The sequence below is a fragment of the Hypanus sabinus genome, chromosome 10, assembly GCF_030144855.1.
Source record: "Hypanus sabinus isolate sHypSab1 chromosome 10, sHypSab1.hap1, whole genome shotgun sequence".
Taxonomy (NCBI): domain Eukaryota; kingdom Metazoa; phylum Chordata; class Chondrichthyes; order Myliobatiformes; family Dasyatidae; genus Hypanus; species Hypanus sabinus.
Window position 1 is genome coordinate 146715700 of NC_082715.1, and position 15066 is coordinate 146730765.

General features: G+C 42.3%; 1 protein-coding gene across 1 annotated transcript; it reads right to left on the reverse strand.

The window, feature by feature from the left end:
• Positions 1-1708: 1708 nt before the first annotated feature.
• Positions 1709-6116, reverse strand: LOC132400388 (immunoglobulin lambda-1 light chain-like). The gene is made up of 3 exons (XM_059981332.1): positions 6010-6116; positions 5529-5873; positions 1709-2315 (listed from the first exon to the last, which is right to left on the reverse strand). The coding sequence occupies exons 1-3, from the start codon at positions 6056-6058 to the stop codon at positions 1993-1995; spliced, it is 717 nt and encodes a 238-aa protein (XP_059837315.1). The 5' UTR covers positions 6059-6116; the 3' UTR covers positions 1709-1992.
• Positions 6117-15066: the final 8950 nt, after the last annotated feature.

The window sequence follows — 15066 nt, forward strand, 5'->3', positions numbered from 1 at the left end:
TTAGTTATTTGCTAATTTAATTCCTTATTGTACATAATGACCTGTTGACTTTATCCTTTTTAGTAAATCTTCAATAATAATTAATTAAAAGAAAGATTTTCTCAGATAAAGACATGTTCGGCACAGCTTTGTGGGCCGAAGGACCTGTATTGTGCTGTAGGTTTTCTATGTTTTTGTGTTATATCTTATGTTCTGATGGTCTCATGATTCCTTGATTGAAATCAGAGCGAGGAAATAATAACTCTGAACCTGACTACGACGAACAGATTGGTTTACGGATACAGAAAAGTACGGAAATATTGCGCAGATCGGGTCTCATCCTGGTCCTGACTTTCTGAAAACGACGTGGTATCTGTTTGCTGAAACACAGAGTGCGCTGCAATGTTATCCGTTGGCCCTGGTTCACTGCTTGGCGAATTTGCTTTCTGCCCGAGCTACCATTTAAGTTTGAAGTGTGAAATGAAAGTCAGCACAAGGAATAGAGAGCAGTCTAAGTGAATAGGTATTTCTGAAAACTAACAGGAATCGCATAGATGTTTGTGCTCTTTCAGTAATATGAAGCTCTTTAATTCTCCCCATCTCTTTCTTCTTCTCTCTCCCTATCTAACTATATATCTATCCATCTATGTGTGTCTGTTCGGATGTAGGTATTTATCTATCTGTGTATCTATGTATCTCCAGTGTCTACCTAAGTAGCTGTCTGTCAATTTCCATGCGCATACTCTGTATGAAGTCCCCTCTCTGCCTATCTCTTCTTTATTTCCTTTTCTTTCTTTCATATTTCTTTACATGCTATAGTAAGGCAGAATGGTGATAATTACATTTATTCGCTGTCAATCAATGGAGGAGGCCCACGGTTGTCAGAGACTGGGGGAGATTTGAAGCATGTTAGGTATATACCGTTGTTCCGCACTGATGGAGTTTTGCACGATAAATTGTTCCTGTTTCGTTCAGAGCATTGCTGTTGCCGTGCTGTGGCCTGATACCGCAATGAAACTATTCTACATCCTCCCCAGCCTTATGGCTGAGTGTCCTTGCCAATAGCAGACGTTGGGACAAAATGCAACATTGAGGGTGAAGGTGACGCCTCTGGAATAAAGTCTGACGATGGTTGGATTGGTGCGAGGTGTGCAAAATAGTGACCGTAAGCAGATTATCATTCTGCAGAATCCTGGTATTATTTTCTAAATGAATGGGGGCTCCCGGAAAATGCAAGTGCGCTCATTCTTAACTTCCATATAAAGCGCAACAGAGCAACTTTCGTCACTTTCTATTTAATAAACAGCACACAGGGAATTCTGGACTCCTTAAATTTGGACAGGTGGCAGTGACAATGTGGAGGATGGCGTGACAGGTTACCGATTCTATTTTTCTCTCCACATGTGTCACGTGGCCCTCAACCTCTTTCCGTCATTTTTGTATTTATATTTCGGATTCACACGGTACTTCTCGGGTTGACGCAAAACACTTTGGCAGGCCCAATATCAGAGCATGAATTGACTTTAACAAACTACATTTACTGCACTCTCCCAGTTCCTGCAGAGCGTGACAACCCATGTTGCCGCTAACCTGTTCTACAATTCTGATGCATGATCAAAAGTAAACGAAAGCGTGTATAGCGAAAATCGATGAGGAAGCACAAGCCATCTCGGGTCATCATCAGATGGATCAAGAATAAAGCGATTAGAAACGCATTACATTTGAAGATAATTCACTGATTTTATTCAACGACTACAAAGACTGTATAGGGTATAATGTCAATATCCTTGCCTGTGGTTACCGTTAAAGAATGCACACAAGGTCGATTATTCCATCTTGAGTTTTGATCAACTACAACAACCTGTCAACTGAATTTAAGGTGAAGTCATAAAAATCAATGTTTTAACTTGTTTATTAAAATTTCGGAATCTTACACATTCCTATCTCTTTGCCACGTGAAAGGAACGAAGAGTGATAACAAATTTCATTGGCTCAGTTTACAGGTTTCAGACATCAGATACAGCTGGATCTCGCAATGTTTGCCGTGACAGGGTTTGCCTGAGCCTCGTGTTTAACCACGCAGGAGTAACGCTCGTGTGAGTTCCAGTCTGAGGTAGGCAGAGTCAGGTAACTGCTCGCACTGAATGTGTTGTCTGTCTCCTGCTGGACCGGGCTGGTCTGAATTCCATTCCTTCTCGTACTGCCGTCGACAGTCCACTCAATGTCCACTCTGCCGGGATTAAACCCCCTGACTAAGCACACCAGGGTTGCCGTGCCCTTAGCCGTGACCTCCACTGCTGAAGGTGGGAGTAAAGAGACAGTGGGCAAACGGGGATCTGTTTATAATAAAACATCAAGAATTAGTAAAAATAGTAACTTTCTTCAGCCAAAGCATCATTTCAATTCCAAATACATTTCGTTTCGTACTGATATGTTCAATTTGATAACAAGAAACGGGGATAACTGTTCGGAACAAGAACGTTCATCAGACCAGATGTAGCTATTGCATGGCGGGGTGGGGGTGGAATGAGAAGTAAGAGAGTCACATTCCGTGACTGTCTTTAAAAAGGTAACAATGCAAACTGGTTTAGAACTCCTGTTGAGCATTTTTTACATGTTGTTTCCGTTATTGTCTCTTCCACAAATGATTTCATTCCAGAATCAAAATCAGGTTTATTATCACCGGCATGTGACGTGAAATTTGTTAACATAGCAGCAGCAGTTCAATGCAATACATAATCTAGCAGAGAGTGAAAAAATAATAATGAATAAAATAAGACATAATAATAAATATACAAACAAATCAATTACGTATATTGAATAGATTATTTAAAATGTGCAAAAACAGAAATACTGCATATTTATTAAAGAGTGAGGTAGTGTCCAAAGCTTCAAAGTCCATTTAGGAATCAGATGGCAGAGGGGAAGACGCTGTTCCTGAATCGCTGAGTGTGTGCCTCCAGGCTTCTGTACCTCCTACCTGATGGTAACAGTGAGAAAAGGACAGGCCCTGGGTGCTGGAGGTTTTTAATAACGGACGCTGCCTTTCTGAGACACCGCTCCCTAAAGGCTAGTGCCCAAGATGGAGCTGTCCAGATTTACAACCTTCTCAAGCTTCATATGGTCCTGTGCAGTAACCCCTCCATACGAGACACTGATGCAGCCTGTCAGAATGCTCTCCGTGGTACAACTAAAGAGCTTTTTGAGTGTATTTGCTGACCTGCCAAATGGCTTCAATCTCCCAATAAAGTATAGCCGCTGTCTTGCCTTCTTTATGACTACATCAATATGTTGGGACCAGATTCGATCCTCAGAGGTCTTGACACCCAGGAACTTGAAGCTGCTCGCACACTCCAGTTCGAAGCCCTCTATAAGGATTGATATCTGTTCCTTCGTTTTACCCTTCCTGAAGTCCACAATAAGCTCTTTCGTCTTATTGACGTTCAATGCCAGGTTGTTGTTGCAGCACTATTCCACTAGTAGGCGTATCTCACTCCTGTACGCCGTCTCGACACCAGCTAAGATTCTACCAACAATCGATATTTTACTCCATGATTCACAAAATAATAACTGAGAGTGTAGTTATTGGTTAATTCAACAGACTATCCTAACTCAATAGTCATTTAACCGTTACAAGTTCATTTCTATATTCGCATTAAGCAGACAGCGATCACCGGGAGATATGGATTGAAATGAACCAGGGAAAATGAGCCCGTCACGGAATTCATGTTCAAAGAGTGATAGATGGATAGATAGATAGATAGATAGATAGATAGATAGATAGATAGATAGATAGATAGATAGATAGATAGATAGATAGATAGATAGATAAATAGATAGATAGATAGACAGACAGTCAGACAGACAGAATTAGTTAATAAGTTGAAAGGTTAAGAAGCATGGGATTTCATTAGGGGTGACATAACTTTAGTAACTTTAAAGTCCTATCGATTTAGGGTTCTATTGCCGACAAGTTTGTTTTATCAGAGAGCAATGAGAATAAGATTCGGTTCTGAAACGTCAAAGTGAGAAAGCATTTCCATGGAATTTGACAATTTAATGAAGCCGCTAAATGGCTTCAACCGAAATTTTAACTCAGTTCCATTAAACAGACAGCGCAACGATGGACAGATCAGGCGACGTCTCAGAGAATCCCACCGTAATAACTGAATCCGTGAAACGGAGTATCGTACTGTACTGTACTCTGATGATGCGGCCAAAATCGATGTGTTCAATTCTTCGCTGAAATTCATTTTGTTAGAATTTGGTCGCTTTTCTTCGATATCTCACTAAAAAATAATTATTTTTCAATTCCAATTATATCATGAGATTTTATAATCAAGTGAGCTGAGTTGTGCGTTGCAGGTGCCAGTCACTACATGGGTACACGACCCTGTGCTTCAGAATCAGAATGTCAAATGCGGCTGGGTTTCAGGCACCCTTCTTGCGACACCAGAACTTTCCATTTGGATTGTTCCATTTGGACAAATGGGTTAAAGCTAACTACAACGAGAATCACCACGACGTACATGTAATAACGAATGTTGCGAAGACGGCTGTTTCAGGAAATATATAACAATACGGAAATAAATTCGGTATAGGACAGCAAGCATATTACGAGACAATAGAGACTGACAACTAATACTGTGTATCCATATACATACAGCCGAAGGGGGTTCGACCTGAAATATTGACGTTGTCTCTCTTTCCGCCAATCTATCCTGCCTTCTGGTCCAATGCATTTTAGATTTCCAAAATTTGCATTTTTCGTACCCACTTCACCTGCGCCAAGAGCGCCTTTTCAGAGGCGTAAAATTAAACCACGTAATATGTTTTTAAAAATCCGGTTGCTCGTCACGATTCATACCGAGCTGAATAATTTACCGTGAGAACAGTTGATAACGAAAATCGATAATTAGTTCCAATCGAAATATTTAGATGCTTTACATATTATTGTGTTTCCTGAGTGTTCAACATTTTTCGAACCTGTTTGCTGTAGATTTTCATGCTCAGACATCGACCTAAATTCGATGCACTCAATTTCTAGAACAGCACCCGAACGCAATTAAAGTGGCTAAACTTTAAAGCGTTCTGTTTGCCTAGCCTAGTTCTTATCCATGTTTCGATTCGGAAATACGGACTAAGTTTTAGGAATATAAATATAAATGGCCCTTGGGATGAGGGAGATATCTGAAGTGTTGGGTTTTTGTAACACTCAATTGTAAGAGCAATTAGTTTTAGTCAATAGATACAAGCGAAATGCTGGAGGAATTCAGCAAGTCAGACAGCATCAACTGGAAAAAAGTACAGTCGAAGTTTCGGGCCGAGACCCTTCGGCAGGATCTCGGCCAGAAACGTCGACAGCACTTTTTTTCCATAAGTACTGCCTAGTCTTCTGAGTTCCTCCAGCATTTTGTGTGTGTTGCTTGGATTTCCAGCATCTGCAACTTTTCCCTTGTTTAAGAATTAGTCAATAAGCACGTTTGTTATTTCCCTTTGTAAACGAGAGCTACGAGCAATCTTGCATGAAGAAATAATTTTTTACTTACTTCCAATACTCAGCCTCGTTCCTTTGCCGAAGATTATGCCGTTATTCCACATCGCACAGTAATAATCTGCAGCGTCCTCCGCCTGAACGTTAGGCATTGTGAATGTCGCAGTGTTGCCCGACACTGAGCCGGAGAAACGGTCTGAAATTCCCGGGCCTTTGTAAATGGAACTGCCGGACCAATAGTATATCAGAAGCCGGGGAATCTTTCCAGGAATCTGCTGGTACCAACTCACAATGCCGCTACCTAAACTGGCGCCAGACATGGTACAGGTGATTTGAACATTCTGACCCAGAGAGGTGGACTTCGAAGGTGGCTGATTTACTGTGATTTCCGCGTTTGAATCTGGAAAAAACGAGACCGAGATCAGAGAAAACAATAAAATCCACTGACAGTACTGATACGTAGTAAACTGTGGCAGCGACTACCCATTGAATAGCGCTGACAAGAAATCTGCCGCGGATGGAAGTAAAATACTCACAAACTGCGCAAAGCACAAGCGCACTGTAAACACGCATCCAGTAAGACATTGCTGTGAAATGACTGGAGCTCCGGCAGGCAACCGCTTCTCAGATGTCTCCCCAGCCCACTTATAAACCGGGTGACGAGGCGTCATGTGTATGCCTATTTATGCAAATGAGTCAAATCGGAATGTTCCTTGACTCCAATCAGAAGTTGCCAGATACATGCTGTGTTAAACTATTCCTCATATATTCGGCAGACATAGACCTGCTTATGAGTTGTGTATCGTCGCATGCGTTAATGTTTTATTAACTATAAATAGAAATTGAACAGCATTAACCGTCCTCTTCATGATCAATTGAAATTTGTCACTTTTCGTAATTGTAGAAATCACGAATTCCATAACCTTCCAAGCCCACGCGTGGAAGGCACGAGAGGGTTAATATACTACTCCAAGTTGTATTTGAATTGTTGTAGGATTGTCAATTAATTGTCAATTCTGAGAATCTCTGTGTACAGTCTGTGCTGCCTGCGGGAGATCCTTGCTGTCTGTGAACCACTCGAAATCACAGGAGATTTTTTCCCCAAACAACAGCAGCAGTAGCACCTGCATAAAGCAAAATGTTGTTGCATTTCACTTCAATGCACTCAAAATGGGGCTGCACATTTAACGCACAAACGAGAGGAAATCTGCAGTTGCTGGAAATCTGGGCAACACAATGGCCTGCTGTCTGGCCTGCTGTGTCTGTGTGGCTGCAGATTTAACTGACACGATTCCCTAAATGCCAGATGCATTGATATGTAATTTTATTTTTATTTGATATAATTAATTTCAGAATGCACGAGGACTATTCTGAACACATTTGGACCCCTTAGGATGTGCGGGTATTAGTAAAGGCCTGGAGCAAGTTTAAAATAATGACCCGGAGAATGAAAGAGTTAACGTAGGAAGAATGTTTAATGGCTCTGGGCCTGTACTTGCTGAATTTAGGAAAATAAGGGAGGTGGGGTGTCCACTGAAATTTGTTGAATATTGAAATGTTCAGATAGAGGGGATGTAGTGAGGGTACTTCCGATAGTGGAGGAGTCTCGGACCAGGGGGCGCAGCCTCAGAATATAAGGCCGTGCCTTTAGAATAGAGGAATTTCTTTAACTAGAGGGTGGTGAATCAGTGGAATTTATTGCCACAGAGGATTCTGAAAGCCAAGTCATTGAGTCAGAGCGTCAAAGGTTCGGGAAGAAGTCAGAAGAATGGGTTTGAGAGGGATAATAAATCAGCCATGATTGAATGGCGGAGCAAACCCTATGGGCCAAATGTCAGAATTCTGCTCCTATGTCTTGTGTAGTTATGGTCTTATTGTAGACTTTGAATAGCAAAATCGGTCTGTGCACGAGGAATAAAGACCATTGCCAGCAAAATCGCCTTCAGATCCGTGACAGAAAAGATGTAATGTCCTAATAATTGCAGATCTTCTCCTTCCCTCTGATAAAATATAAAGGTTATTATTATTTTATATTATTCAGTATAAGTAAGTACACAGATATTATTGGACACCAACTATACTCTACAAAATAGGGATTGTTGATAATCATTTATGCTGGAAATGTAAAAATGAAGTGGGCACATATTTGCACATGATTTGGGTGTTCCGTGGTTCGTCCATTTTGACGTAAAGTTCTTGATTTGTTGGGGAATTGGTCGGATCTTACACTGCCCTTCTGGCCACGGATTTGTCTCCTGGGTGATAGGACAATGATGCCTAATGTAAACAATGACGAATTTACTATTTGAAAGGTGGGTCTCATCACAGCTGCAAGAATTATATTGCAAAACTGGAAAAAACCCAGATGTCCCACTGTAAGGGAATGAACTGAGGAAATGGTTAAGATTTAAACATACGAACACATGTTGGGAAGAATTAACATTGAGGGAAAAGTACAAGACACGTGGGATCAATTTTGGTTGTATGTTAATTTAAACTTAAATTAGAAGTTTTTTTCTGTTTCTTAGTTTTATATGTTTTCCGGTCATGGGATGGTTGTATAAATATGCTGCACTGCATCTGCTCTATGATATGTTGTGCTGCTTTGTAAAATAAGAATAAATAATAATAAATACTTGAATTACAAAAAAAAAATAAAGGTTCAAAAAGTCATACTAGGAAACTTTTCGGAATTCTTTTTGTTAAAGATGCGTCCTGTTAATTAGATTCAGGGTGTATGTGTACTTGATGATATTCTAACAACTGGAGAGAACAAGTGAAGATCTCAGAGGAAAACGGCGTGTACTTTTAAAGAGCATAAAAGCCGAGATTACATGAGAGTATTAATGTAACTCCAGATATTAATAGCAATATGAGACATTTATATCCCACTTACAACAGGAGTACTGGAAAAGTGAACAAACATGCGAACGGTCTGGACACTGTAGCCGGAGAAATTGCTTCTGGGTTTTTTGGGACTCGATAAGGCTGCACGAGCGTGGGCATTTCAGACCGGACGCAGACATACTCCCGAGAATGTTCTTACAATCACCAATATCAGTGGAAGCAATATCGTAATGATAAAACCAGAAAAAAAAAGCTTCGATCAGTTTAGGATTATTAATGCGCTGAGACTAAAGGTGCGTTATGTTTTGCGTGAGGGAGTTTAAATATATCAACGTCCGCCTAATGGTTTGATCATTTCAAACTACACTAGGGTTTTAAGTGGAACGGGCAGAAAGAATTGGAAAGGGGAACAGGAAGTGCAATCCAGAGAGAAATTGTAGAATGAAAGAGAATCCAAAACGTTCTGAGTCTATTATTGTAAAGGTATGAGAATGGAACGATTCAGGAAGATAACGTATAATTATGTAACTCAGGTAGAGGGAACGTCTGATATAATAACCGATTTCCTTGCATTCAGTGAAGACTAGTCTCAACGCCATTCTCCTGCCTACTTCCCGGAAGCCGGACGCCCTTACTGATCAGGAAAACATCAACCTCCGCTTTAAATATACCCAATGAAATGGCCTACACAGCCGTCTGTGGAAATGAATTCCACAGATTACTACCCTCTGGCTAAAGAAATTGTTCCTCATTTCTTTTCTAAAGAGACGCCCTTCTATTCTGAGGGTACAGACCCTCTGGTCCTTGTCTCCACTTTATAGGAAATATCCTCTGCACATCTTCTCTATTTAGGCCTTTCAATATTCGATAAATTTCAATGAGATCCCCCCCCCCCGCGTTCTTCTAAACTCTAGCATGTATACGCCCAGAGCCGTGAGACGCTCTTCATATGTTAACGTTTTCATTCCAGGGATCATTCTCCTGAACCTCATCACGACCCCCTGCAATGCCAGAACATCCTTCCTGAAATAAAGGACCAAAAAATGCTAACAATAATCCAAGTGCGTCTGTTCAATGCATTATAAAGCCTCCGCATTCTATTCTTGCTTTTATACTCTATCATATTATGATCACTGCCCCCTAATGATCCATAAAACTTAAGCTCCCTAATCCAATCCAATTATCTTTTCTCTCGTGATTCAACCACCCTTAGCACTAAACAGCCGTCTGCTATGCATTTGATAAATTCCTTCCATTGGGATCCAGCACCAGCATGATGTTCCCAATCTGCCTGCATACTGACATCCCCAACGGTTGCCATGGCAATGCCTTTTTAAATGCCTTTTCTATCTCCCGTTTTAATTTGTAGTCCACATCCTGGTTACTGTTGGGAGGCCGATATATAACTCCGATCAGGATCTTTTTACTCTTGAATTTGCTTAACTCTAGTCACAAGGATTCGACATCTAACGACCCTATGTCACCTCTTACTAACGATTTGATATTTTTACCAACAGAGCCACCCAACCCCCTCTGCTTACCCACTTGACCTTTCGATACTCTGTGTATTCTTGTATGTTAAGCTCCCAGCTATGATCTTCCGTCAGTCACCACTCAGTTATGCCTAAAATGTCATACCTGCCCATTTCTAACTGTGCTCCAAGATCATCTAACTTATTCAGTATAATGCGTGCATTCAAGTATAACATCTTCAATCCTGTATTGATCGCCCTTTTCAATTGTGACTCCATGTTACCGGAATTTAAATTCTTATCCCTTTCCAAACTTTTTGTCTTTTTCCAGCACTCCCTTTCTCTATCAGTTTATCCTCACTCTTCTCCTTCAGTTCCTTTGAATGACCGGGTGGCAAAGAGTTGATGTTAGCGGCGAACCTTAAAACAATGGAAGATAGGCCCAGTATGAAACACTGGGATTATTCAGAAGACCTGAAAGCGTCTGATTTTGTCCTTGCCTTTCAGCTCTGAAGAAGGCTCGCTGATCTTGCTTGCACTCCTCCAAGAAAATAATCCAGTGGCTGAATCTTCACACCTGGGAACCATGCCATGACATTATCAGACTGGAACACTTATTTCCACACTCCTATTGGTCTTGGCTACTCCTACTGCTACTACTACGTCGACTCAGGCCAAGGGGGCCGGCGTCAGACAAGTCAAGTCTTGACAATAAGACCATTAAGATATAGGAGCAGAAGTGGGCCATTTTGCCCATCGAGTCTGCTTCACAATTCCATCATGGCTGATCCATTTTTCCTCTCAGCTCCAATCTCCTGCCTTCTGCCCGTATCCCTTCATGCCCTGACCAATCAAGAATCCGTCAACCTCTGCCTTAAATATTCGTGAATTCTTCGCTTCCACAACCGCCAGTGGCAACGAATTCCACAGATTTACCATTCTCTGGTGAAAGAAACTCCTCCTCATCTCCGTTCTGAAATCACGTCTCTCTATTCTGAGGCTGTGTCCTCTGGTTCTAGGCTCTCCCACCAAAGGAAACATTCTCTTCACATCCATTCTGTCGAAGCCTTTCAACATTCTATAGGTTCCAGTTAGGTTTCCCATCATTCTTCAGTACTCTAGTGATCACAGTCATCAAACCCACTTCATATGACAAGCCGTTCAATCCTGAAATCATTTTCGTGATCCTCCTTTGAACCCTCTCCAGTGTCAGCACATCCTTTCTAAGATAAGGGGCCCAAAACTACTCACAATACCCCAAGTGAGGTCTCACCCGTGTTTTATAAAACTTCTTCATTAAATATATCCTTCATTTTATACTCCAGTCCTCTTGAAATGAACGCCAGCATCACATTTCCCCTCCTCACCACTGACTCGGTCTGCAAATTAATCTTTAGGGAATCCTTCAAAAGGACAGCCAAGTTCCTTTGCGCTTCAGATTTTAAAACATTTCTCTCCAATTAGAAAATCATCTACCTTTTATTTCTACCAGCAAAGTGCATTGATGATACACTTCCCGACACAGCATTCCACCTGCCACTTCGTTGCCTTTTCTCTTAATCTGTATAAACCCTTTTGCAGCCTCTCTACTTCCACTAAATACCTGTCCCTCCATCTATCTTCGTATCGTCCAAGAACTTTGCAACAAAGCCATCAATTCTGCCATCCAAGTCATTGACATATAACGTAAAAGGAACCAGTCCCACCACAGACTGCTGTGGAGCACCGCTAGTCACCGGCAGCCAACCACAAAAGGCTCTCTTTATTCCCACTCTTTTTCTCCTGCCAATCCATGGTAGAATCTTCTCTGTAATGTCATAGGCTTGTAGTTTGTTAAGCGGCCTCATCTGTGTCATCTTGATGTCTTCTGTCTATCCTGTCTGTTAATTCTTCAAAGAATTCCAACAGATCTGTCAGACAAGATTTTCCCTTGAGGTAACCATTCCCTTGAGTACCCTGAGACCTCACCCTTAACAATCGACTCCAACATCTTCCCAAGCACTGAGGTCAGACTTACTGGCACTCGTCCCCCACCCCCCCCCCCCCCGCCAATCCCTTCCCACCGATCTCCCTCCTGGCACTTATCCTTGTAAACGGAACAAGTGCTACACCTGCCCTTACACTTCCTCCCTCACCGCCATTCAGGGCCCCAGACAGTCCTTCCAGGTGAGGCGACACTTCACCTGTGAGTCGGCTGGTGGTATACTGCGTCCGGTGCTCCCGGTGTGGCCTTTTATATATTGGCGAGACCCGATGCAGACTGGGAGACCGTTTCGTGGAACACCGACGCTCGGTCCGCCAGAAAAAGCAGGATCTCCCAGTGGCCATACATTTTAATTCCACGTCCCATTCCCATTCTGATATGTCTATCCATGGCCTCTTCTATTGTCAAAATGAATCCAAACTCAGGTTGAAGGAACAACACCTTATATACCGGCTGGGTAGCCTCCAACCTGATGGCATGAACATTGACTTCTCTAATTTCCGTTAATGCCCCTCCTCCCCTTCTTACCCCATCCCTGACATATTTAGTTGCTTGCCTGTTCTCCATCTCCCTCTGGTGCTCCCCCCCCTTTCTTTCTCCTGAGGCCTCTCATCCCATGTTCCTTTCCCTTCTCCAGCTCTGTATCACTTTCGCCAATCACCTTTCCAGTTCTTAGCTTCATCCCACCCCCTCAGGTCTTCTCCTATCATTTCGCATTTCCCCCTCCCCCCTCTACTTTCAAATCTCTTACTATCTTTCCTTTCAGTTAGTCCTGACAAAGGGTCTCGGCCCGAAACGTCAACCTGGCTTCTCCCTATAGATGCTACCTGGCCTGTTGTGTTCTACAAGCACTTTGTGTGTGTTGTTGTTTGAATTTCCTTTTTTCTTGCCTTTCTCCTTCTTGAAGACAGGATTGACATTTGTTATTTTCCAGTCTTCCGGATCCATTCCAGGTTGCTATAAAGATATTTGTTTTTTAAACTGACTCTTGGTGAGACGTGCTGTAGCCATAAGCGAGTAGTCATTAGTCATAATGGTCATTAGTGAATTATTTTATGCTTTGGGAAATTTCTGCTTTAAACCAAACCACCGAACACAAATTGCCTAGTTGTTAACCTTGCGTATGTAAAAGTTACGTTCTTCTGCTTAGAAGAAACCCCTCTGGGATCCTATAGACATTAACCCACCTTATAAAGAGATGTACTCAAAACATATTCCAAAACAGTCAGGGAAAATATAGTCTAGAACCCAGAAAATGTTCCCAGGAATCTGATGCCAGCAGAATCTGAAGCCCAAAGAGGACATGCGCATCAAGCGCCAGTTAACATTCACATCCTGCTATAGTTTGGAAATGGATCGTTATTTCTTCATTACCGTTGGAGTTAACTTATGGAATTCCAGCACTGACAATAGACTTGGGAAAATAATTCGTAAGTGTGACAGTGGAAAAGTGTGTGTGGAACTGGAGGAGATAGCAGAGGTACTTAATGAGTACTTTGCTTCAGTATTTACCGCGGAAAAGGATCTTGGCGATTGTAGGGATGACTTGCGGTGGACTGAACAGCTTGAGCACGTAGATATTAAGAAAGAGGATGTGCTGGAGCTTTTGGAAAGCATCAAGTTGGATAAGTCACCGGGGCCGGAAGGGATGTTGTGGATGTCCCACAGGGCTATTGTGGGAGGCGAGGGAGGAGATTGCTGAGCCTCGGGCGGTTATCTTTACATCAACAATGGGGACAGGAGAGGTACCGGAGGATTGGAGGGTTGCTGGTGTTGTTCCATTATTCAAGAAAGGGAGTAGAGCTATCCCAGGAAATTATAGACCAGTAACTCTTAATTCAATGATTGGTAAATTGATGGAGAAAATCCTGAGAGTCAGGAATTATGAAAATTTGGAGAGGTGTAATATGATTAGGGATAGTCAGCAAGGCTTTGTGAAAGGGAGGCCGTGATTAAATTTTTGAGGATGTGACCAAACACATTGATGAAGTTAAAGCAATAGTTGTAGTGTGTGTGTGTATATATATATATATAGATAAATGCAAGACATTTGACAAGCTACCCCATGCAAGACTTATTGAGAAAGTAAGAAGGCATGGGATCCAAGGGGACATTGCTTTGTGGATCCAGAACTGGCTTGTCTACAGAAGACAAAGAGTGGTTGTAGAGGGGTCATATTCTGCATGGAGGTCAGTCACCAGTGGAGTGCCTCAGGGATCTGTTCTGGGACCCTCTACTCTTCGACATTTTTATAAATGACCTGGATGAGGAAGTGGAGAGATGGGTTAGTAAGTTTTCTGATAACACAAAGGTTGGAGGTGTTGTGGATAGTGTGGAGGATTGTCAGAGGTTACAGCAGGAGATTGTTAGGATGCAAAACTGGGCTGAGAGATGGCAGATGGAGTGAGGTGGTTCATTTTGGAAGATCAAATATGATGACAGAATATAGTATTAATGGTAAGACTCTTGGCAGCGTGGAGGATCAGAGGAAGTTTGGGGTCCGAGTCCATAAGACACTCAAAGCTGCTGCGCAGGTTGACTCTGTGGTTAAGAAACCATACGGTGCCCTGGCCTTCATCAATCATGGGATTGCGTTTAGGAGCCAAGAGGTAATGTTGCAGCTATATCACACCCTGGTCAGACCCCACTTGGAGTACTGTGCGCAGTTCTGGTCACCTCACTATAGGAAGGATGTGGAAACCATAGAAAAGGGTGCAGAGGAGATTTACAAGGATGTTGCCTGGATTGGGGAGCATGCCTAATGAGAATAGGTGGAATGAACTCGGCCTTTTCTTCTTGGAGCGAAGGTGACCTGATAGAGGTGTACAAGATAATGAGAGGCATTGATCGTGTGGATAGTCAGGGGCTTTTTCCCGGGGCTGAAATAGTTGCCACGAGAAGACACCGGTTTACGGTGCTGGGGAGTAGGTACAAATGAGATGTCAGGGGTATTTTTTTATACAGAGAGTAGTTAGTGCGTGGACTGAGCTGCCGATGACAGTGGTAGAGGCAGATACAATAGGGTCTTTTAAGAGACTCCTAGACAGTTACATAGAGCCCAGAAAAATGGAGGGCTATAGGTAACCCTATATAATTTCTAAGGGAAGGACATGTTCGGCACAGCTTTGTGGGCCGAAGGGCCTGTATTATGCTGTAGGTTTTCTATGTTTCTAATAATAAATGGTGAGGCATTTCGCAGCGCGTGTCTTTTTTATTGCAGCAAAAATAAACAATCAGCAGGCGGAAATTTGCGCACGATGACAAAATGATCTTGTACGACTGGGATTCGA